The following is a 25,023-nucleotide window of genomic DNA, read 5'->3' as shown; positions in this document are numbered from 1 at the left end:
TGAGCAACTCGAGCTACACAAGTTTTTATATAAAAACCAATGATCATGTTTTCCAGCATGATTTAAGACAATCCAAAGAGCATCTAGAGGTTCATAGGAAGCAAGAAGCAAGAACATCTGACCATCTGTATGCAGGAATTCACAAAATTATTTATTTGAATAGTAACCAAGAAATAGTTGGAAATATTTCTTGTTTTTTTTTTTTCATCATAACTATTTCCAGGATTAAATTCCCAGGTTTGCAATGTGGTCTCAGATTATTTATTTTTTTTATTTTTTTTATTACATCACAAAGTGCCTTTTCTGTGCTACATTGCATTTCTCTACCCAGTCTGACCACATCCTCAAGGTCAGAAGAGTTCACTTACACATGGCTGCACATTTGATGGCACTGTCACAGTCACATTGTTCTCCTTTCTTCTCCAGGCGGTATTCGATGTGGATAAGGACAAAGGTTTAACCCTGATTGAGGTTTGGGAGGGTCTGACACCAGATGACATTAAGAAATGCACAGGGACAGACTTTGAGGTGAATGATGCAACTGAATTACACAAACAGTTAATAAAACTGAACACTTTGCACCATACTGTATGTAGTTTCCATAGCCAAAAATTACATTTAACAACAAATAAAGCCCTTTAATGCTTGCTTGAATGAAAACTAACATCATTATCCAGAATACAAGGTCATAACTTTGACTTCTTCTTCTTCTTCTTCTTCTTTTTTAAACAGGTCTCTCCTAACTTGAAACCAATGCAGCAAATTTAACTCATTTAGGAAGAATGCTTAAGGCTGTTTGGACAACTGATGGAAACCAAATCACCAATGCAAATACTTTGAGAGCTTCAACTGAAGATTTGTTAGGAAATTTCACTGAAGCATGCTCAAAACAAGTATTCAATAAAGCCATCAAGCCATCACAGTATCTTCATCTGTTCAAATAATGTCCATGAATGTGCAATAGCCTGAATTTTAGCATTATCAGTTTTTTTTTTTTTTTTTTTTTAAAGGTTTATTTTATTTTAAGGTTTTGTTAAAGTATTTTCAATGGGTATTGAATATAAAATATTATCAATGGGTTAAACAACAAGTACTGTGTTTAATCACACAAAACAATCCATATTCATTTCATAATTAAAATTGATTTGCCATTAAATATCAGCTTTACAGGTCTGAGGCCTTAAATGTTCTGTCCACAGTGTGTACATATTTGAAATAAGCAATAAATGTCTATTCACTTAAGTGAAAAAACATCTTGTGTTTTTATATTCATGAACTGGAGTTTATAGTTAAACCTTCATAATGTTCTAAATGTATTTCTTAATTTCTGTAGTGGAACACAAAAGGAGATGTTAAGCAGAATAGACTCATTTCACAATGACATCAGTTAACTTCCGCCTAGCCGCAAAACAGCGTATCTCTTCTTCCGTCGTACCTTCGCACTGGATACTTCTTGGGAAACTGTTGTAAAAGTTTTGTACTGATGAGAGTTGTTTAAGAGTAATGGACAACTAAAAGTATTACATCCATGTATAATCCTCAGAAGAATTAATGGTTTGAAGATTTTAGATCATTTTACATCATACCATTTTAAACTGAACTGATGCAATATATTGAGATTATAAAGTCTGTAAGAAATAAAAAAAGACCAAATGAAAGAATAGAATAGGCCTAATTGTTAATTTATTTCATGTTATTCCCTTGATAATTTATTTGGAAAATTTATTCTGTAACAGTGAGTATACTGTGTAAATACTCTGTATATTTTGTGACGTTCTTGTTCTGCAATAAAAAGACAAACGGTGACATAATGGGTTTTTTACGATGAGAAAAATGACATGGACAGTCACAGGAGTCATATTTTATATTAAGTATTCTCATATTACATGTCAAATTTCACATCCTGCAAGTGGTCTGAAAGGAAGTCCAATATAATCCAGTTCAAGAATAAAGTTAAGCTTTATTTTGAAACATTCCAAGGACCTTCAAGCCGTAGAGTTATTAGGACTAAAGACAATTTACAATTACTCATTTTTAAGGTGCAGTCTGTAACTTTTTTTTGGTTAAAAATGATCCAAAATACATTTTTTATCAAGTACATGACCAACCAGTGTTAAAAATGATTTCCTTTCCTTAGCCCGATTCACAACGGTAAGCTTGTAATAATGTTTTATAATTCAGGTGGTACTGGTAGGTTTCTGTGGGAAATTCGAGCATGCAGCCGTTCGTCTTTGCGTCATTACGTCATGTCTGTTTTCATAAAGAAGGAGTCCCAGCTAGCAGGCTATATCGCATGTGAGGATCTGTAATACAGTCTATGGTGAGGATGCTGCAGGTGGCAGATCATTTATAGCCTTTTCACACACCAGTTGGAATAATTAAACATCCTTTGGATGGCGGATTGTGACCAATTAACGTTAGAGATTAGACTCTACAGAAATTGAAATCTACAGGTAACGCTAATACACGTAGTCACGCAATGCTGATGTTGTTAACATTAACAATTTGAGAACAAAATACAACAATGGTTTGATGTGATCTAAGCAATCATTAGATTTAATCACAATTGGTAGCACGATTTATTGTAATGCTTTTTTTCTCAGTTGGTCAGAACAAAAGTGGCAGATTTGTTACTCACTTGTTCAGATGACATTTTCTGGTAAAAAATTCTTCCAAGACTAGAATCTGTCATTCTGAAGTACAGTATCCACCGGTGTGGTGACTGACAGCCACACGTTCTCCTCAAAACATTAGATTCATCCACACTGAGGAGCCATGCCGATGCACAACCCACGTAAAGATAATTCCGCAAATAACTGCAATTTCAGATTTCAAACAGAGGTGGCGACAAAGAGGCAAAACTTATAACCGTTATGGCCCAGCTTTCATTGCGTCTTTTCTAAATGTAATGAAAGTTAGTGGTGACCCAGACTGTCATTCTAACATCTCCTTTTAATTGGATATTTGAATAGTTTTATCATCATCTTTGAGAATATTTATGGAAGCTATGTAATTAAAGCCAGCTGTTTTATTATTTGTACGATTCTTCTGTTTACACTTGTTGCACAAGCGTTTGTTTCCAACGCGAATTGAACTGCTTCATAATAATTCAGACTTGCACAGTCACTGTGTTAATATTCAACCTGAAAGAGTAAATGTGTGTGATGCACGGATTGGGGATTCGTCCACCCTGTTCCTCGGCACAGACAGTAGGCTAATTGTTCAACAACATCAAATGAATGAATTAAATCCGCACGAGCCTTGCTCGCGCCAAAGGCTATATCTAATTGCGCCCACACCCAGAAAACACATGGGAGGGAATAATTTAGACCTGTTACATGCAACTAGCTTATATATGTTTGTAAAGACGTTCCTTAAATTCAGAAGGCTGGGGGAATTGTGATGTATGTGCGGCGCGCGCCGTCTCGGGGGTGTGGTGATGCTCGTGCTGTGAACTCACGCGAGCGCGGGCGCTGAATACTAGAGCACTCAGAGCGACGCACGGACACTGCGCACCGGAGAACCGACGGCATGGCTTCGTCTCAGGGGAAGAGCGAACTCCGTTATGCGGACTGGATGTCAAGTTTACCTGAAACCTTGCACAGTATTCCTCTTACCAACCTCGCCATACCGGGTAAGTCTTGTTATGCCTTTTAATGCGCGCATAGGAGGAATAGTAGCCTAACTATGGACAGTGCGAAATTGCTGCAGAATATATATAAATAAAAAATTATGCTTGGGGACAGGTTCTGGAATGACTTAACTGACCCTTTCAAAAAAGTTTTTAGTAGCCTATTTTTTTAGTCAACTCTTGCTCAAAACGTACATCGGAGGTCACCCAAACGTAGATAAAATGGGTTCTGCTTATGACATAAGCTATTGTGTGACTAATAGGTTGTCGGCATTAATATTGCTCCAACCCAGCGAGTTTATAATAATGTTAAGACGTGTGGCATAAATTAAATAGGACACTTGTTGCTCGGGGCTCGAAATCCGTCTCTGCGATGGATTAAGAGACACATATTAGGCTACACATGTTCTTTGACCTATACAATATTACAGAAATAGCACAGAGATTGTATATAGACTAATACTGTAGTTAGATGATCAGAAAAATAAATCAATAAATAAATACAAAATAACAACGGCGAAATAAAAAAAAATTGCTTCGTCACTATTTTTTATTTATTTATTTGTTTCATTAGGCTACTCATCATCTTAATGACAGGCAATATAATTTTTTTTTTAGAACTGTACACTGAAAGGTTCTTAGATGGCTTTGCTGCGAAAACCCCCACCTTTATTTTTAAGAATGTAAAACCACTTATTCATTGCCAGCATACTCTCCATCATACCTCATAATACCTTTCTCACAGGCTGTACTCTCCGTAATACACTCCAATTGTGCGTAAATTGCAGTTGTGAGTAACTTGCCTAGATAGCATGTACATAATCACTATAGGAACTGTGATTGTTGTCACTGTCCTGAAGTGTAGAGCAATAAAAACATGTTGAAAGGCATGTTGGAATCAGAGGATGCAAGATGTGTTTGCATACAGGCGTTGCCTTGCATGTTCATGGTGTACAACCAATAATGAATCATCACTTGTTGAGTGTATGTTAATATTTTCTGTTGAGACAAGTGTAATCATGATTAAACTCTCAATACTTGCAGTTTTCATCTTTTGCTGTTGTAAGGGACAGGTGTTACGGCCTATATAGTGGTATATGTGTTGTTGAACAGAACCAAAGGCTGGAGCAATCAGCCTGGACAGCTCTGGTTAAAACCCTGATTAACGTCTTTGTCACTGATTTCAGCCATGTGCCACAGGGATCATACTACTTTCTTGATCATACTGTACAGTAAGTGCTCTGACTTCATCGTACTGGATGCATCATTTGTACTGGATGCGTCATTCCAGCAGTAGCACTGAAGCAACATTTCTTACTTGAAGACAACTTGACCCAGTGCCATCATCAATCTTTTGTAAAACTTTTGTAAAACTGTGTTGTTGGCAAGGCTGTGGGTGGATGATGGAAAGTAGTAGTGCAGCAGCTGTTTATCAAAAGACTCTAGATGAATTATGTCTTGAGTGAGAATTCTGGACACGTACCACTCCCACACAGATATCTTGCAAATCTGTGAGCTTTTGAATTGGTCTCACAATGCACAGTTAAGATTAACTCTTGAAGACATGAATTAAAAATGTTAAAATTAAATGTTAATATTAAAATGTAAGCTCTCAGCCCAGGGGCTTGTATTCAATCAATTCATCAATCAATTCATCAATCAATCAGTCTATCTATCTATCTATCTATCTATCTATCTATCTTCTATCTATCTATCTATCTATCTATCATCATTGAACATCTGCAACAATAAAAGTTTTTGTCCGTCCATTCATTCTTCTATTGTGCTCTGATCAAATCTTAGTCAAACTTGATTTTGCTTAACCCTTAAATGCATGAATGTTTTGGCAATCATTATTACATATTTGGGTCTTTAGTGACCCAGATCTATATCTAACAGATGGATCTCTACCTGTTGTGATAATATAAAACTCTTCTGATATTAGAGTAACAATTACAAAAGAATATAAAATAAAGCATATTTTGTTACCTTTTGGAGCTTGGAAGGGTTCAGTTTGAGCAGATGTTTCATATCATCATCACTGTCCTAGTCAGGATGAATGAGTCACAAAAGACCCGAGGTGTGCATTTAAGGGTTAACCCACCGGCAATAGAGAATTTTTCTCAGTTTAGCTGTGCACAAATATTAGAGAAAGCAATGGTCATTTTAGCTCCTCAGGATCAATTCCTAAAACATAACCATTGATCCTTCGCCTTTGTCTCATGCATATTTCAGTAGTGTTTTATTTCAGCCTGAGGCACATTTGCTTTCATGCTGTCATTTTTTTCAGGCTGTTAGAGGTTTGCAAAAAGAGTATTTTTGTTTTGTTTTTTGTTTTTAAACTTGCATAATGCCTGTATATTAAAGACATAATGAAACTAAAATCAACCATTTATTTTCTTAATGCATGTTCCTGGTCTTCTGTGTTATTCTAGTGCATGTTATTCAGAATATTTTCTCCACTCTGATATCACTTAGGCCATCCTGAATCTGACTGTTTGAAATAATTACCAATAGAGTGCAACAGTGCCCACTTATATTTTCAGCGGTCTTGGTTCCTGAATAATTTTTCTCATATGGATTGTAAAAAATGTTTTATTAAAGCCATGAACCAAACCAACCAGCTACAAAGTGAATCATAACATTACCAACTTTGTTGGGTTAGTTAATATACAGCAGTATACATGCTGCTCACATGTAAAGCGTTGGCCAATACTGAGTCGGCATTCGGATGTAAACGCAGAAGCTATATATCAGTAGCTATATATAACCTACTGATAGCTACTGATGTGTACATATATATATATATACAAATATAGTAATTTGAGAGCGTAGTAATTTGACTTTTACGTCATTCGCAGTGCTATACTGGCAATTTTGGTGCAATTTGCTTGCTGCAATTCTCCGATTGGTCGAGAGTTCTTTGCAGATCATGGGTAATGTATTTTTCACTTGGAATTTCACTGTTTAATAAAAGGTTGAAATAATGCGGGGTGTTTTTAACAGTTGTAAGTTATCATTAAAATCAGTTTCCCTATAGAGAAAATGAATGGAATTTTTACTTCCGGAACCCGTTCCATCTACCAAACTCGTGTTTGGTCTGGCTCCATTCTGGTAACTAGCACTTTTCACAATCCAATCAGATCTTGCTCTACATTTCTTCGGAAATACATCACATTAATTTAAAGAAGTGGATGATTGGATTGATTGATGGATTACAAATAGCCATTCACGTTGACTTTTACGTTGAATCTTGATGAGTAAATCTTGAACTGTCAGCCAAAATGTATTTCTAATAACAATTCCTTCCCATGCAATCTTTTTTTGAAAGATTCTGCTTCATACGTCATCAAAGTCAGCCTGTGGACATATTATAGGGACATCCACGAGCCTGATATTTTTAAGCACTGCCACTCAAAAACTGCCACCTCCTGTGGTGTGAAGGTCAGTGCTTGCGCTAAGAGAATCTAGTGTGTCTTTTATTTCCTCTATCGGAACTCTTTTTATAGTCGTTCCAAATTAAGAGGCTCAAGAAATCATTGTAGCCTCTCAAACCTCTCCTCAGACTGAAGATTTGACTGATCCTCCTGTTGCAAATCAACATTGTTTACTTGTAGCATCGGTTTTGGCAGTATTCTGGAGGTCAGATAGTCGTCCTCCACATACACACTTGCAAAAACATGAATCATTCTCCTATTGGCAACTACATACCATTGGCGTACCATTACTAAACAGAATAGATATTCTACGTTCTCACCACATTGTACATGCCAGTGGGGATATTTGTCACCAAGGGAGGCATTTATCTCTTTGTTGTGGACATTGAACAGTGTTTATGTACAAAATGAACCTGCGTGCCTGTTAGAAAAATGCTATTTTTGCAGAGGCAGGCTTTTGTGTGGCTCTTACACTACCGTGCTCTGCTGGATGTCTGGCTTGATGAGGTCATCACCCCGTTACAGTTGCCATTGTCACCTGCACTGGCGGCAGGACCGGGGCAGAGGAATTGTGTCAGTGCTGAGAGTGGCTGTGCTAAAGTGACAAGCCCACAGAATAAGCAGGACACGGCTGCTTTATCAGCCACCTGTACGCTTAGGGTGTTGCAATTCAGAGAAAGGCATGGCACCTAGTCTTATTAGGTGTTATGGAGAGCCATAATTGATATTCATGCTATGGCTCTCATATTTTCATAAGGGAATGTGTCTCTGCCCCTTAATCATAGTTAGCATTGTAATCAGCTTTTGGGCAGCCAATGGCAGAAACTGCAGAAACAGAACATTATGTGTGTTGTGAGAAAAATCTGCATTTGCATTTGTTGATCTTCAAGTTCAACATGTATTTCTATGCCACGCAAATATAAACATTTGGTTTTCTGCGATGTATTAAAGATTGCAAATTTTGCTGATTAACCCTTGTCACCAAGGTTACATTACACTACTGTTCAAAAGTTGTAAGATCTTATGTTTTTGAAATACAGTACAAACAGTAATATTGTGAAATATTATTTGGCTACAGTTTAAAATAACTGTTTTCTATTTTCATATATTTTACAACGCAGTTCATTCCTTTGATGGCAAAGCTGAATTTTCAGCATCATTACTCCAGTCTTGAGTGTCGCATTATCCTTCATAAATTATTCTAATATGCTGATTTGGTGCTCGAGAAACATTTCTTCTTATCATTGTTCAAAACAGGTGAGCTGCTTAGTATTTTTGTGGAAACCTTTCTCAGGATTCTTTCATGAATTCTATCCGGTTTGTTAATATTATAGTGATTATAGCATATCCATCGACTGAAACATATATTAGCCGAATCCGTCTGTCTGTTTTGCACGTTGTTTTCAGCAAACCATATTATAGATGTGTCGTCAGATTTGGGATGAACCGCGGTGCAAGCGCGTGCCGAACCGTGGGTGGAGAACTGAACGGTTTGATTTTTTATAGCAAACCGTTCCACCCCTAATATATATATATATATATTATATATATATATATATATATATATACACACACACACACACACACACATACATAATGTTGTATGAGAGTCACTGACAAATAAAGCTTAGGCTAAATCTGTTTGTTTTTTTTTATCTTTTCAAAACTGACGTAATGCATATTTTTGAGTCATGAACAATTTTTTTTTTAAACAAGTTTCAATTGTTAGATAACATTTCAAAGTGTTTAAATACATTTTTTTTTTTTTTTTTTTTTGACTGTTTTTATGTCAGGCAGTACAACCAAATATTTATATATATACTGTAGTTGTACCACCTGACATGGAAACTGTACCAGCCCTCCCATACTTGAAATTAGCAGTTTTTACCAGTATTTGAGAGAGATCTACAAACCTTTTTACTCTGCCACAAGGATCAGTTGGGGTCCTCCGGATGATCCATTATCATGTTTACTGTTATTACCTTGTCAATTCATAATAAAAAAAGCCATATTTGCAGTTGTGCCACCCTGACATTTGAGAAAATTAAAATTTCAGTTATCTCAACAGTTTTAAAACTACAGATATTTATCAAATTTGTTTACATGAAAGGTTTCAAATCTTAGTCTGTTTATTTGTTCGGACAGTTGCACCACCTGACATTTTGGGAGTTTAAGATAACAAACCATAAAATAATATGTATTATTTAAATGTACTAAAATGAATTCAAACTAAATATGCATGTCATGTCACTGACCCATGAACAGTAAATATGTTTAAAGAGCATTGGAGCCCTGTTAGTTATCTTGCCCATTTCATACATGGTAGCGTGTGTAATCCCACCTATTCACTAATGAAGAATGGAAGAAGGGATTACATAACTAACCACAGCTTTTTTGTTGATGAGCTTCACCGAGGCTTTGTAATCTAACTGCAGTCGTATGGCAGAAGTGCTCTTGACAGGTCTAGACATTTGACCTTGAGGCAGCAGGAGTGTGTGATTAGGAACTCATCTGCTATGCCAAGTTATTTTCCTGTCCATGAACAGCATCCATAGGCAGTTATTGGCTAAACTCTTTAAGTATATTCACTTTGACTGCATGCTCAGTTGGAGGCCAAAAAAATCATCAAACTTAAGGCACATCTTTGTTGCAGATAATTGTTCTCTGAAAATGACTTTAATTGCCCGTATTTCTTTTGTCCTATCGATCATTTTTCTTCATAGTAGAGCATTGCATTGCTTGCCAAATGTCAAAATGCCTACCCAAAATGTTTCCTGTAATGAGGTGTAGGGATTATTTATTTATTTTCTGACAGATCACACGTACATACAAAATGATTTCAATTACTTAAAGTTGCACTAGTGGCATGAAAATTGTAATGGCTTCAAATCTCGAAGGCTCCGTTTGCTTGTGTCTGATTCATCTTTAAAACTGTCTATCCATCTGATTGTTCATCCATTAATCCTGCACTTTAGACCCAAAAGAGAGCCTGTCATGTCTCAATAAACAAGATAAATGGAAAAGATTAAGTGACCAGACATAAAAAGCACAGTCACCATGGGAAAAAAAGAGTCACTTTTTCCTGTAATGATGACTTCTTCCTGCTGAACTGTGAGGCGGTCCTCTGTGGTTGACAGTGACATGTCAATCTTTTGAGATAAGTAGTTACATCAGCCTAAGGGTTCACAATTAACCCTTGAATAGAATCTGCTGTAAGTGTTGCTGCTGCTGGTTTGTTTTTAGAATGATGCAGTATGTGATGTTGGACGGTCAACCCAGGGAGATTTTGAAAGATCATATTGGAAAATAATTGTCTTCATTGACCATATCCACATGAATAAAAACATTAAATCACAATATAACAAGACTTAGGGTGAAAACATTGCAACACTTTCGTCATCTGGGTGCCGTTCAGTGATATTATGACTGGTGTCTTGTGTCATATTGTGTATTTTATTGAGCAATCATTATCCAGGAATTAAATTATTTGTTCTATATTTTTCAATATTATTTTTTATATTAATTTTGTATTTATTTGTATATTATTTTTATATAACATAATTTTATATTTTACATATTATTATTTGCTTTTTATTATTTAAAAATGTACTATATTCAAACAATTACAACTATAGACAGGTTTGTGTCCTCTCTACACAACAAAATGTATTGTTTCAATAATCATCTCTGGATTGCATGTTTCAAAAACAGAAATAAGTCTTTAATCTGCTCTAATGTGCCTCCTCTCTGCGGTTCAGAGGTGAAACATGAGACCAATCAGCCACTTTCATTTTGTTAAAGGGTCCATTTTCCCAGACATAATTTTCCTCAAACCTTCCTAATATCAGCTCAGTGTATCTCAAAGCAGGGATCTCATAACAAGGAGACGCTACTTTGCATTTAGCTGAAGAGCTATTAGAAAGCTAAATAAATTCACTGGGTCCTTATGGAGCTGAAGTTGTTCAGGCCTGTTGAAATTCACCTTGTTTTCTTCTGTTAAACAACCACACAGTGTTTTAGATGTGGTTTTCTTGGATGTAAGTCATAATACAGCTTCAGTGTAGCTTTAATAATCTCTTTTCCTTTGTTTTTAAGGTTTGCACAAGTTATATACCTCAAGGAGAAAAGACAAGTTGCTATTAATTCATTTTTAAAATGATCTTCCTGTTTCAAAAATGTAATAAAATATGATGTTTTATAGCATACATTATAGGTGTTGTGTTTGGAGAGCATGAATGAAAACCATGTTAAAATAGTAATGCATTGTGCTGCATATTTTCATAAAAACTGATCTTACAATTACACTCACGTCTTACCTTCGTTCACAGTCTCTGATCCAATGAGACATACTTGGAAATTGTGTTAGTGGAGACATCCCTCCGTTTCCACGAACCAGAAGACATTACCTGTGTCAAGGAGGGAAATGAGACATATACACTGTTACTCATTAATCTGAATTTGACACAGAAACAAAGTCTGTATATTTCAGGCCGATCTGTTTAATGAACATTCATTAGATAAATGACACACTTTATTGTCATAATAGACACAGATTGTCATTGAACTGAAATGGTAGCAAATCTCTGAGGGTTGTAATTTTCTTTCTTTCTTTCTTTCTGTCTTTCTTTCTTTCTTTCTTTCTTTCTCCTTTGCTAGTTAAAGCAGCATCTAATGCCTCCATCATTTCCACTGGTTTTGTTGTAGTGATTGCTGAAATGTCTTTGCCGAGCAGACAGCTGTTTGCCTAATGGCCCTTTTCCATGGTGAATGTTGATGGCTACAGTGCTGCCTTTAGAAGCAGAGACGCATTGTTTATTCATCAAAAATAATATTCGGAGAGACTCTCTCACATACACCGGTTATAGACTGCTAAATGCTTTCATTTAATTACATTAGCAATGCATCTATTTTAATAGTTGTTTTGATTTTTGAGATCAAACATAGCACCTGGCTTTGCTCTGTATTTACATTGAAAGCGTGCTTGTGAACTCCATGTTATTATCCTGTAGGCCCTGGCAACGCTTTTCCTCCTGCTGCAGTCAGGATGCAAGTGTTGGATATTGCATTATTCCATTTAACCATTACAGCAGCCATTATATGTATTCTTAGGTTCCTGCTGTACAAAAGTACCACAGACTGTCAGGCAGTATTAGATTTGAGTCTTTTTCAGAGCAAGTCACCTTAAAATCATTGTTCTGATCATTTTTAGAGCAGATGGCCCTGTCCCAAATGGCACGCTTCATGTGTGTTCGTAGTCTTGTGCATGTCTGTGAAGTCCACCAGACCATAGAATATGGCTATTCCAAGGGCCAAACTAAATATTTGTTGGTGGTGGTGGTGGTGGTGGTGGGGTTATGTTTTTGTTTTATGCTATTGCATATGATTTAACTAAATAAATGATGCACCAGTGTTTATAGCTTTGATTTGTAATTTCAGGATAATCAATAAATAGATAAACTTGAACTTAAACTAATTAATCTACTTAACAGAATATCAAAACATCAAAAGTTTGGGGTCGACAAGATTTTTTCAATGTTTTTGTCTTATATGGTCACCATGGCCTCATTGATCAAAAATACAGTACAAACAGTGATAATATGAAATATATTTAAAATGTAAAATAACTGTCTATTTTAAAATATTTAAAAATGTAAATTATTTCTGTGATGGCAAAGCTGAATTTTCAGCAGTCATTATTCCAGTCTTCTGTGAACATGGAACAAGACGCAACTGACAAATGCTTTGACTAGCACTGTCAGTAACGGGAAAACCCCTTAACTGTTAAAAGGACAAGATAATACATCAGACATTTAAACAGGTTTTTTATTATGAACATAGGACCGACCTGAAGGAAAATGCTAAATCTGAATGCAGGTAATAAACTCGCTCAATCGATCTCTTTCTCACAATACTCTTCTAGTTCTACATAATACGGTAAGCTTCAATTCAGTTTACGTTGCTAAGAGTGGTTGCTAAGGGTTTTGTGTAATGATACACAGAACCATTGGGTGAAGCGGTCATAGCCGTGTTTTATCGTGAATAAAACAGAACTAACCGTTTTATAAATGTCTTTACTGTCACTTTTGATCAATTTAATGCATCCTTGCTGAATAAAAGTATTAATTTTTAATGGTAGTGTAGGTATTTTCTATTCTATTCTATATTATTATAATTATATTATATTATATCATATTATATTATATTATATTATATTATGTGGCCTTTCCTGTACTGCATGGTGAATGTTGTCTTTTATCATTTCACAGAGATCAGAGACTTTTGCTATTATACATGATTACCCATTCAGTTCCCTTTGGAATATTTTATATGAGCCAGAAAATTGTATCACTCAGTTGTCATTATCATATTTGTGTTCTCTCTTAATGAATATCACTGACTCAGAAATCTTCTCATCCAGGTTCCCACGACTCTTTTAGTTTTTACATCGATGAAGCCTCACCAGTTGGGCCGGAGCAGCCTGAAACAGTGCAGAACTTTGTCTCTGTGTTTGGCACTGTGGCCAAGAAGCTGATGAGGAAGTGGTTGGCGACACAAACCATGAACTTCACCAGCCAGCTGGAGGCAGGCATCCGCTTCTTTGACCTCCGCATATCCACCAAACCCAGAGACCCCGACAACGAGCTCTACTTTGCACACGGCCTGTTCAGCGCCACTGTACGCGAAGGCCTGGAGCAGATCAGCGCCTTCCTGGCTTCCCATGCTCGCGAGGTCGTGTTCCTGGACTTCAACCACTTCTACGGCGTACAGAACCTCCATCACGAGAAACTGGTCCAGATGTTGAGCACCGTCTTTGGAGACCGACTCTGTCCGGTAGTGTTTGCTCAAGAGGTAAGCCTGAAGTACCTCTGGGAGAAAGAGTTTCAGGTGCTGGTCTTCTATCACAATCCCATGGCTCTGGAGGTTCCTTTCCTGTGGCCGGGTCAGATGATGCCCTCTCCTTGGGCCAATACCACAGATCCTGAGAAGCTCATTCAGTTCCTTCAAGCCTCAGTAAAGGATCGGAGACGTAAGGGCACTTTTTTTGTGTCCCAGGTGGTTCTCACTCCCAAAGCAAGCACCGTCATGAAGGGTGTCACCAGCGGTCTGAGGGAGACCATCACAGAGAGGTAGGATACTATATACAATTACAAAATTCATTCTGTGAAATGTGTGGCATCAAAGAACGTGTTGACTCATTAGATCTCGCTCTCTGTTATCTTCAAATCAGCACTAGGCAGATTTTTTACAGTTCCAATTTAATCTCATTACAGTTATTAGCCGTTGCTCAGAGTCTCTTGGGCTTTGCTGATCAGGATTTGTCAGGCTTGGTTAGAAACATGAAACTCTTGGCAGAAAGCAGATTTCGAAATGGCTCTGGACGACAGAATGACATATTCAGTGCATTAATTCAAGAGTGAACCAATATTCTGCACATTCAAATGACTGAGAGGGGGCCATTCCGCTTCCCTCATGGAATACATTGGCATCTGTGTCTGTCATCTTCTGTGATTCCTTTTCGCCTGTCAGCAGGCATGATATATAGTGTGCCATTGGGCATGCAGCTACTGTAAGCAAAACCATAATATCTAGGCAATGGAATCGTAAAGGAATTTAATAATTGGATTCCTCTCAATTATTCTAGTTTCTTAAAAAAAGTATTAAAAAAGAGTATAAAAAGAAATAATTTAGATAATAATATGTTTAAAACAATTCTTGCAAAAGACCCAGAGCTTTAAGTGACTTTTCATAGTCTTTAGATTTACAGATGCAATCCAAAAATATACCATATAACAATACTAAACAAACAAAAAAATGTTCAGAGAAGATACACGTCACAATATTCCTCAATTGAATAATCCCCCCACCCGAGGCATACGCAAAAAAAAAAAAAAAAAGACTGGTAAGTTTGCATTAGTAAGTTGAAACTCGTGGTTATGGTAAGGGCCGTGACATTTTTTAAACATGCTCGAAGTGGTTGACCAATCACAACACACCAATCAGACCAATCAGAGCACATTGTGCTTTTCAGAAGGAGGGGCAAAATAGAAACTAAACAGAGCAATACTTACAGACAGAAGAGAGGTGCTGCCTGCAATAATGTAAAATATGTGAAAAATAATGTGATTTTTGAACATTCAAGCATGAAAACCTATTCTAGTAGACCCCAAAAACAAAATCAAGAGTTTGAAAAAGGGCCCCTTTAAATACAACTTGAAATCTGTATGTGTTTGATTCACTAAAAAGAACTGGCTCATTTGTTTAGGAATCATTTTATCTACACTGGCTATGCTGTATGGTTTTGATTCACTAAAAAAACAGCTAAGAGCATTCGTTCATTAATTAGACTATACTTATCATGGTCTTTGTTTCACACTATATTCTCGGTAGAATAATTTGTGGGATTCCATTAATGGAACCAAGCTTCATTCAGTTATGGCATTTAAAAGCATAGAACCATTTCTGAACTGTAATCATACCTGTGATACCACCTTCATGCCCTACATACGTAGCAGAACCCCCCTGGGTATTTAGTGAGGAGCTGCACATTATTTCTGCTTAGTGTAACTGGAACATTAGCTAAAGGGCAGAGATGACACCAGCGTTAGTCACCCTGGTTACTGGAAGACTCATTCAGAAGTCTCATCTCAGCATGTAACACGTTAAGCATCAAATCTCTATTCTCTAAGGAAAATGTGCACATTGGTCATAAGTTCATTTTATGACCAAAGCCAATGTGATATTTTGGTAGAATGTGTCATTATTTTTTGCATCGACTGTGCTGATGGCAAATAAATTATAGATGAGGGGAGAGGTGGGGCACAGAGAGTAAAATGATACGGTCTCTGCCAGCACACTGCAATCTGACAAGAATGGCGTCTTATTAGCTGATAAAGCCTTCTAGCCCTTGCATCACCTCGGAGTGAGCAGCAGAGCATGAGATATCTCCTGAGTCATAGCCCTCGTAGGGATGAGTCTGTGTCTGCTGATGTGACCCCACTTCAGGTGCATCACCATTTATAGACAGACCCAGCTAACAATACATATGAGTTTTGTTACAAAAGCTAGTGAGCTGCCCCTCTAGATAGCATCCTAATTACTCAATTTAAAGTGAAAATTGAAAAGTGAAAAGTGACGTGTAGCCAAGTATGCTGTCTCATACTCGGAATTTGTGCTCTGCATTTCACCCATCCAAGTACACACACACAGCAGTGAGTATTGAATACACACACACACCGTGAACGCACACCTGGAGCAGTGGGCAGCCATTTTTGCTGTGGCGCCCAGGGAGTGATTGGGGGTTTGGTGCCTTCCTCAAGGGCACCTCAGTTGTGGCTAATGAGAGTGGAAGAGAGCGCTGTTCATTCACTCCCCCCACCTACATTTCCTGCTGGTACTGAGACTCGAACCCGCGACCTTCATGTTACTCCAACTCTCTAACCATTAAGGCCACAACTGCCCCAAAATTAAGATTTAATCATGCTTCCTCCTTATTAATATGGAAGCCCATTTCCGTCACATAAAAAAACAAAAATCTTGCTTTGGTAATTTGTGACATAAAATGACATAAAAAATAATTACGATAATAAAGAGTCCTGATTATGAGATTTAAACTTTTTAGGTCATAATTATGACTTTAGATTATAATTTTGATTTATAATTTTTGATTTCATAATTATGACTTATGTCCTTATGACTTAAAATCTCATAATTTAGAATGTTTGTCATAATTATGACTTTTAATTTCATAATTTGGACTTTTAATTTATAATTTTTTACTTTTTATGTCATAACATTAATAACACATAATTTAGCAAAGCATGATTTGTTCTCTTATGTGGTGGAAATGTGCTTCCATATAAGACACCTTATTTTGACCAAATTTTAAGGCAAATTTTATCCTTCAGGGAGAATGCGAAATCCACAAAAATGTATCCTTCAGAGAGAATACGCTCCCAGAATGCACTGTGAGATGGCGGACAATGTGATAAAAATGTTGATTATAAATACACTTAAATTCATTTGAACTTAAATTCATTCACTAAAAAGTATCAGTGAGAATAGTTTAATAATAGAAAAGATATTAAAATTAATTAATGTCAAATATTAATTTATTAGTAATATAATAGTATTAACAGTAATTTAAAGCAGTCCTATCATGCCAAGATTTAAAATAAGTCTCTAATGTCCCCAGAGTGTGTATGTGAAATTTTAGCTCAAAATACCCTACAAATAATTTTTTTTACAGCATGTTAAATTTGTCACCTTTTGAGGGTGAGCAAAAATGCTCTGTTTGTGTGTGTCCCTTTAAATGCAAATGAGCTGCTGCTCTCAAGAAGAGGGCGAAGTTTCAGGAGCTCATGTTAGCAGCTTACTTCACTGAAACTGTTCAGCCTTTTATGTTCAAACTGGAGTTGGACAATAATGGAGAGACTCAAGAAGAAGTGACAGAATACAACAGGACGTTTCTGAACGGTTAGTTGATGAATTTATGTAGCTGATGTGGAGTTAACTATCTTAAAGTCATTAATTATCATATTCTGTTATTATAATCTATAAATTGCTCATGTGGGAATTGTTGTAAGATCCTACAGAGCCAGAGAATATATGCTGCATGAAGATAGAACAGGTATAGTTTAGTTTAATTACGGTTATAACTTGTCATGTTGTCATCTTGCTTTTATGCCATTGCATTTGTGTCACGTACTGTAATGCAATAACATGGCCTCACCCCCTTTGTTGCGTGTTCTCGTGGGCAGGGTTTATGTAAATTTTAGGGTTAGTGATGTCACCAACCCGGGAAGAAGCTAGTTGTAGTCCCTACCAGCCGTTTGTTGTAGTCCTTAAACAGAGAATTCTTTAAAAGAAAATATCTCACTTTGCTTTGAACTTTGAGCATCCTACCTTTGAAGATGTTGTTTATGCTCTAACAGCAACATTACACACTAACTAAAGTTAAAAAAATGAAATCATAATCAACCATCCCTTTAACTAATTATAAACTAGTAATTTGAAACTAATTAAAGGCTTTTTATCAAACTGTATATATACCTATTAAAGTATTGCATCACGATTCAAGACGAACAACAGATCACTTGTGAGTCTGTTGTGTACTCTTCATGAGGAGCACTACTTATATGGCACACACAGTTGCTGACTACATTCCAAATCGGTCATTTGCGAAGTTACATTTCAGTCAGGATGCTGCCTATATAGGCAGCAAGGCAGTTCACTATGTTTTGAAACTGAGCTATTTTTTCACAATGCTCAGTTTGTGAACAAATCCCCTTAGATTGAAACAGGCTATATATTTGTGTTCTCTCAGGGCTCTTCCTGCCATGATGCAGTGGATCCGCTCTCAGCGACCCGGGGAAAGTGGAGTAAACATCATCACGGCCGATTTTGTGGAGCTGGGGGAATTTATCAGCGCTGTTATCACCCTCAACTACTACCTGGATGATGAGGAAGAGAACGCCACCTGAACCTCCAAATTTTCCACATCACTTGTGGTATCAATCACTTGCTCCCTCTTTCTTTGCCATATATTTATGTTTTATTTATTTATTTATTTATTTTAGGGTGGTGGATCATAAAAGCTCTGTTCATGAGAATGAGCGTAGAGACCAGACACAGTCAGGTGGAATAAATTCAGGTTTTGTCTGAGGATGAATTGGGGGCAGATGGTGATTTCATTTCTTTCTGGGTGAAAAAAGGTGACTGGCCTTTTCCCATGTTTCTCTGCTTCCTATCTATTGGACTACTAGTTACTGATTCACATGCTCGAAACCTTAATAAGTTTCCCAAATTCTGCTTCTGATGAAAGTAACAGTAACGTTAACTCATTTCATGAGAATAAATATTGTTTGTACAGTGAATGTGATGCTGAATCTATAGTAGGTTTAATTTCTAGTGGTCATAGTAACTTGTATGATTGTTGAGTTGTAAATACTTGTAAACCTGTTGAATTGTAACTTTGCTCACTATTTGTCATGCTCGAACATACATCAAGAGTAGAGGCTCCCTTCGGGGCCTCAGTCTGGTGTTACAATGTTGAAGAAGTGAACTATTAGATGTTTGTACTCAACCAAAAATTGCAAATGTATGTAACAGCATTTTTGCCTTTCTGCCATTATCAACACTAATAAGTGAGGCTTTGTATCTACATTTTTGTAGTTGTCCTTCACGTTATCTAACATGTGGAAATTTCCGCCACGGAATAAAATTTTTAAAAAGTAAGTGCGTTTTTTTTTGTTTTTTGTTTTTAATCTCACAATTCTGTTTTTCACGCAATTGTGATTTTACATCTTAAAATTCTAAACTCGCAATTGCGAGTAATAAAGTCAGAATTGCGAGTTTAAAAAAGTTAGTCTTTTTTCCTCAGAATTGGACTTTATAACTTGTAATTGCGAGTTTATATGCTATAAGAAGTCAGAATTGTGATTATAAACTTGCAATTATGACATTATAACTTGCAATTTTGAGTTTATATCTTGCAATTCTGGGAAAAAAAGTTGTGAGATAAAATGCCGCAGTTATTTTAAAAAAAAATTTATTCTGTGATGGAAGCAAGCTTCTATTCTAACAGATTCTTTTATATATCCGTGAACAATGTAAACTTTCATTGCATTTGCACTGCTCTGACTGTGGACTGTTAAAGAGTGGCCATTGAAATTTGCTGGTGCAGGACAAAAATACCCAATCCAATAATGACTTAATAATGCACAATTTGCATTCAACTGTAAACATGCATACATAAACAAACACACACACACACACACACACACACACACAAGGGATTCACTTAATGGGTGTGAACAGACTTATTATAACGCCATTTTCTAATTAGCAAGACTAATTGGATAAATAGCCATGCTAATGTTTTAATCACACAGATGCCAAGTAATTGAATTTGTTCAATATATGACATAATGGAACAATGTCCCTTTGTCTTTCCTGTTTAGATTAGTCCTAATAGGCTTGTGGCACTGAAAAACCAGCTCAGAAAGTTTGCAGCGTTATTTGTTCTTTGAAGTGTTTAAATCATGTTCATTAATATGACAATCCCATGGCCAACCTGGAGCATGGACTTGTGTAAATGCATTACTCATGCCTTTGTACAGTATGGAATCGCATGTAGTCGTCAAGGTCGATAAATTGTACGTAAACTTTCTATGGGTATGTGTCCTAATCTAACATTTCTGACAAATCTGGTGTACAATAAATGTAAATACTCCATATAAACCACATGGTGTGTTTCTTTGACATAATACTCATTTTTGTCTCGATCTACTATATTCATTTATTTAAAAAAAAATACATTAAAAATGCAATTCATACATACAATGAATATTCCATGCAGGAAAAAAGCATAAAACAGGAAATTATATCATAGAGAGGCCTCCTGCTGACCCGCATGACTGTGTGTCAAGGACAATAAGTCTTAAATTCAGATAAACTGACTTTTTTATGACTAGGCAAGATTAGTTCAGCGGCCTGTTGCATAAACATAGCCACTAAGTGAAATACTAGTATGACCAACTAGCAGTTAATTAGGGCTAATCAGTCTTACTTTTTGGATTCAAATTAGACCAATCTACCTTTTTATCTAACTGACTTAAAAAAGTTATGACCTGCTGTACCTCAGAAAATCTTTCTTTAAAATGTATGTATGTCTTTCCTCCTTGTCCGTTTTCGTGTAATTTCAACACAGTTCATGGCAGTTGGTGGCAAATTCGAATGAGCTCATACAATCTCATTTTTCATACTAAGGCTTAGGTTTAGGGGTGGACCTTCATGCTTAGTTTTAGATCTGCCACCAATTTGCCAAAATGTAAAATAGTAACGTTTTTTCTTGAGATTGGGTTGTTGCCTTAAAGGGTTAGTTCACCCTAAAATGAAATTTCTGTCATTGATTACTCACCCTCATGTCGTTCCACACCTGTAAGACCTTCTTTCATCTTCAAAACACAAATTAAGATATTTTTGATGAAATCCATAGACAGCAATATAATCACCACATTCAAGGTCCAGAAAGATGTTAAAGACATTGTTAAAACCGTCGACGTGACTGCAGTGGTTCAACCTTAATTTTATGAAGCGACGAGAATACTTCTTGTGCGCAAAAACAAAACAAAAATAACTTTATTCAACAATCTCTTCTCTTTCCTGTCATTATCCTTGTGTATTTGACGCAGTAAGCACAGCGAAGGCTTCCGCTACGTCCGAATGCCGGCTCAGTATTGGCCAAAGCTGCACACATGAGCAGCAAGACACATGCGTGTGATGCTGACGCAGGAGCAGGCCAATAATGAGTCGGCGTTCTGACGTAGAACCTGGAAGCGCTGGACGTAAACAGTGTAAGAGAATGACACAGAAGAATATATTGTTGAATAAAGTTGTTATTTTTTTATTTGTTTTTGCACACAAAAAGTATTGTCGTCGCCTTATAAAATTTAGTCTTTAGTCAATGTCGACGGTTTTAATGATGTTTTTAGTACCTTTCTGGACCTTGAAAGTGTTGATTATATATCTGTCTACAGACGAGTCAGATACCTCTCGGATTTCATCAAAAATATCTTAATTTATGCTCCGAAGATGAACGAAGGTCTTACAGGTGTGGAACGACTTGAGGGTGAGTAATTAATGACAGAATTTCCATTTTTGGATAATAATGTTAGTTTAAATACAATGAAATTACATGTGCTGAAGTTTTTGCTTTAGGTTTTCTATATGATATCTCCAACCAAATGAGCCATGATTGAAATCTATTGAAATGCAGATGAGAAGCTAATTTGAATAAATAACAATAGAAAAAGTAACATTTGCCAATTCTATCTCTCTGTGTTGCCGAGGGCAGAGTCTGTGGCCTCATTAAATGCTTTCTCAATTACAGCTATTCATCGCTGGCAGAGGTCCGCTCAGCTTGTTTTGACAATGGCACTATGCAGCTGTGAAAAACCTCTCTTTCACTTTTTCGGAGCACTGTGTGCTCTCTTTTCTGATTGTGAGCTTATTAGTAGAAGCTGTTAGTCTGCTGATTGTATTTTTCAAACTGCAATGTAGAAGTGTTAGTGTAACTGTGATTCTCTAATTTACAGCTGCTGTTCAGCAGTGTCATAGTATGCAACTGACCTCTTGAAAATCACATGGAGACGTTTGGAGATGTTATACAGCATATACAAGCTGCTTAAAGGTGTCGTAAGTGATTTTAGCCAGTTTGCTACTGTAACTTTAACCATTCATCCTCCATCAAAATCCCCCTCCTCTAAAGATGTGTCAGCAAAATGATTCACAGGCAAAAGTTGTAGTTAATAGTGAATTTGTTATTTTCCATCGATGTTTTTAAAATCCAAATGGCCACCTCAGTGTCATCCTAATGCAAAATAAAGAATATCAGTGCAGCTGTGATTTTCTAACGGATTGGGTGGAAGCTTGAGTTTAGCTAGAGGTCATATAACAGTAAAGAGAGAAATGTTTCTCCTGGGCATAAATAAAATCTGTTGTGGGAGGCAATCATGATATAATCATTAGTCAGTTTCCATTTCTGATTAAGAGCGGACATTGTCTGACTGGCTTTTTCTCCTGCCAACCGAATCTGTTCGTATTTGACAGTTGCCAGCAGCGATATTAAAAACGCTATTTAGAAATTTGCCAAATAAGGTTGGGCATAAACCTCACATTCACAGTCCACAGTGTAATTACGAGCAGCATGGGACCATTCTGAAACCGGCACTGGCGCTGGATAAGAGTTTCCCTAATGCCAGCGTGCTTTCTGACAGGCAGCTGAACAATATTAGCCTGTTAGCACATCTTAGTTTGACAGCATCTATTTGCAAGTCATATTGAGTCAAATAACCAAAAGGCAACTCTCTACACAGCCTGTATAAATGATGGAGTGTTAGCATTTTAGTGATGTCAAACATTTAAATAAATGCTAGACATTGCACCACAATTTAAAGCAGCTTACTTGAATTTTGTCTGTTATATAATCTATTGTTTCTCCAAACCAGCATACATTACAAATCTTGACTGAGAGATTTAGTCTGAGCTGGATCACACAGTATATTCTTCAGTTTTGTCTCATCAGAACCACAAACCGAATGCTCCTTTCTATTCCCATTACAAAGCACTCAAGAAAATTAGATAAAGATACCATACAATATTATTTAACTTTTCCATTATGTATATACTGTATATGAATACAGTATCAGTTTTTAAAAGACACTCATAAACAGACTTGCTGATTCACAGCCCATCTGTTAAAATAGTTTATAATGTTGTATACATGGTATATTGAATGTATTTCATGATATCCTAAATGTATTTCAAAGTATTAATGCACTACCATTCAAAAGTTTGGGATTTGTAAGTACTTTTTGTTTGTTTTTTATGTTTTAGTCTCTTATGCTCACCAAGACTGCATATATTTGCTCAAAATACAGTATAGAAACAGAAATATTATTTCAATTTAAAATAACTGTTTTCTATTTTAATATATTTTAAAATGTAATGTTTTCCTGTTTTCCAGCTTCATTACTCAATGTCTTCAGTGTCACATGATCCTTCAGAAATCATTCTAATATGCTGATTTGGTGTTCAAGAAACATTTATTATTATTATCATCGATTACATTTTTTTCAGGACTATTATGTATAAAATGTTTAAAAGAACAGCATTTATTTTAAATGTAACATTATAAACGATTTTACTATCACTTTTGATCAATTTATTGCAACTTGCTGAATAAAAATGTAATTTTCTTTCAAAAAGAATAATTACTGACCTCAAACTTTTGAATGGTGTGTATTCTACATGTGTTTCCATATGTCATACAATAAACTGAATATTTATACAGTGGGATCTAAAAGACTTGACCTCATTAGAAATGGGATTCAAAATTTTACTGAAACCTAAAATAGAAAAAAGAGAAACTTTATGACATGAATATGACATTTTCCAGAATCTGCACTATTTCAAGGCCACTTCAATAATGTGACTCTTTGCACAGATGGTCAGATGTTCTTCCATTTGTGCTCAAAATTCTCTTTGCATCATCTCAAATCATGGTGAAGAACATGATCATGAGGTTTTACACAAACTTGTGAAGTTCATGCAGTTCGAGTGCTGCTGTCATTAAATCAAAAGTGGGACACACCAAGTACTAAGACATTCTGATTCATGTTAATTTTTCAATTAAACTTTTAATTTAAAGGAAATTAAATTAGAAAAATTTAGAATAGAAGCATTGTTCTCAGACTTTTGTACGTCACTGAACGACAAGAGGTGATGGATGTACATATTTGTGTGTGTGTGTGTGTGTGTGTGTGTGTGTGTGTGTGTGTGTGTGTGTGTGTGTGTGTGTGTGTGTGTGTGTGTGTGTGTGTGTGTGTGTGAACACATGCAGGAAAGGACTCTGTGACCGGACGACTCTGACATGAATTTATGATGCATTACCTGCCCGCCAAACATGTTGCTAATAACAGCTTGCTGATGAGGGGCTCACTGAGAAACTCAATTACCTTTTAATTATGCAAATTAGATCCTCGGAGGAACTGTGGATCCTGAGGTCTAAGAAGCAGAAAAGCATACCGATTAACCACTGACCCAGAGACAATATAAGGCATTATTATTCACAAAGGCATCTATATGCTAGGAAAGCATTTTGTAAAGAGATACATCAGAAGATTTGACTTTTAAATACAGTGACCTTTCCAGTAGCTAAACAAGATGTCTGAATATCTAACAGAGGCTATGTATAAAATACTCCATATTTGCAGCTTCTTAATGGTGCCTGGATGCAGAACCTGATTTCGCCAAGAACATCATGTTCCTGGATAAACAACTTTGGCCATGTTCACACTGTCAGTTTTTGGGATTGACTTACAGGTGTGAGTCTTGAAATATCTCGTTCACAGAGCAACTTTCAGTAGCGTCCGGAACACTGCCTGTATGAACGTG

At 36.4% G+C, this 25,023-nt stretch overlaps 2 protein-coding genes across 2 annotated transcripts in view; both read left to right on the top strand.

Moving 5' to 3' along the window:
* oxct1a (3-oxoacid CoA transferase 1a) overlaps window positions 1-1,251 on the top strand; it is a 53,269-nt gene extending 52,018 nt beyond the window's left edge. The window contains exons 16-17 of the mRNA XM_051903963.1: window positions 427-528; window positions 733-1,251. Of these exons, the coding sequence (XP_051759923.1) occupies window positions 427-528; window positions 733-768 (138 nt within the window). The 3' untranslated portion in view covers window positions 769-1,251. The remainder of the gene's footprint in view (window positions 1-426; window positions 529-732) is intronic.
* Window positions 1,252-3,338: 2,087 nt separating this feature from the next.
* Window positions 3,339-20,307, top strand: plcxd3 (phosphatidylinositol-specific phospholipase C, X domain containing 3). Its single transcript, XM_051904389.1, has 3 exons — window positions 3,339-3,634; window positions 13,487-14,195; window positions 18,392-20,307. The coding sequence occupies exons 1-3, from the start codon at window positions 3,532-3,534 to the stop codon at window positions 18,546-18,548; spliced, it is 969 nt and encodes a 322-aa protein (XP_051760349.1). The 5' UTR covers window positions 3,339-3,531; the 3' UTR covers window positions 18,549-20,307.
* Window positions 20,308-25,023: the final 4,716 nt, after the last annotated feature.

The sequence above is a fragment of the Ctenopharyngodon idella genome, chromosome 8 (assembly GCF_019924925.1).
Source record: "Ctenopharyngodon idella isolate HZGC_01 chromosome 8, HZGC01, whole genome shotgun sequence".
Classification (NCBI taxonomy): domain Eukaryota; kingdom Metazoa; phylum Chordata; class Actinopteri; order Cypriniformes; family Xenocyprididae; genus Ctenopharyngodon; species Ctenopharyngodon idella.
This window is presented reverse-complemented; position numbering and strand designations above follow the sequence as displayed.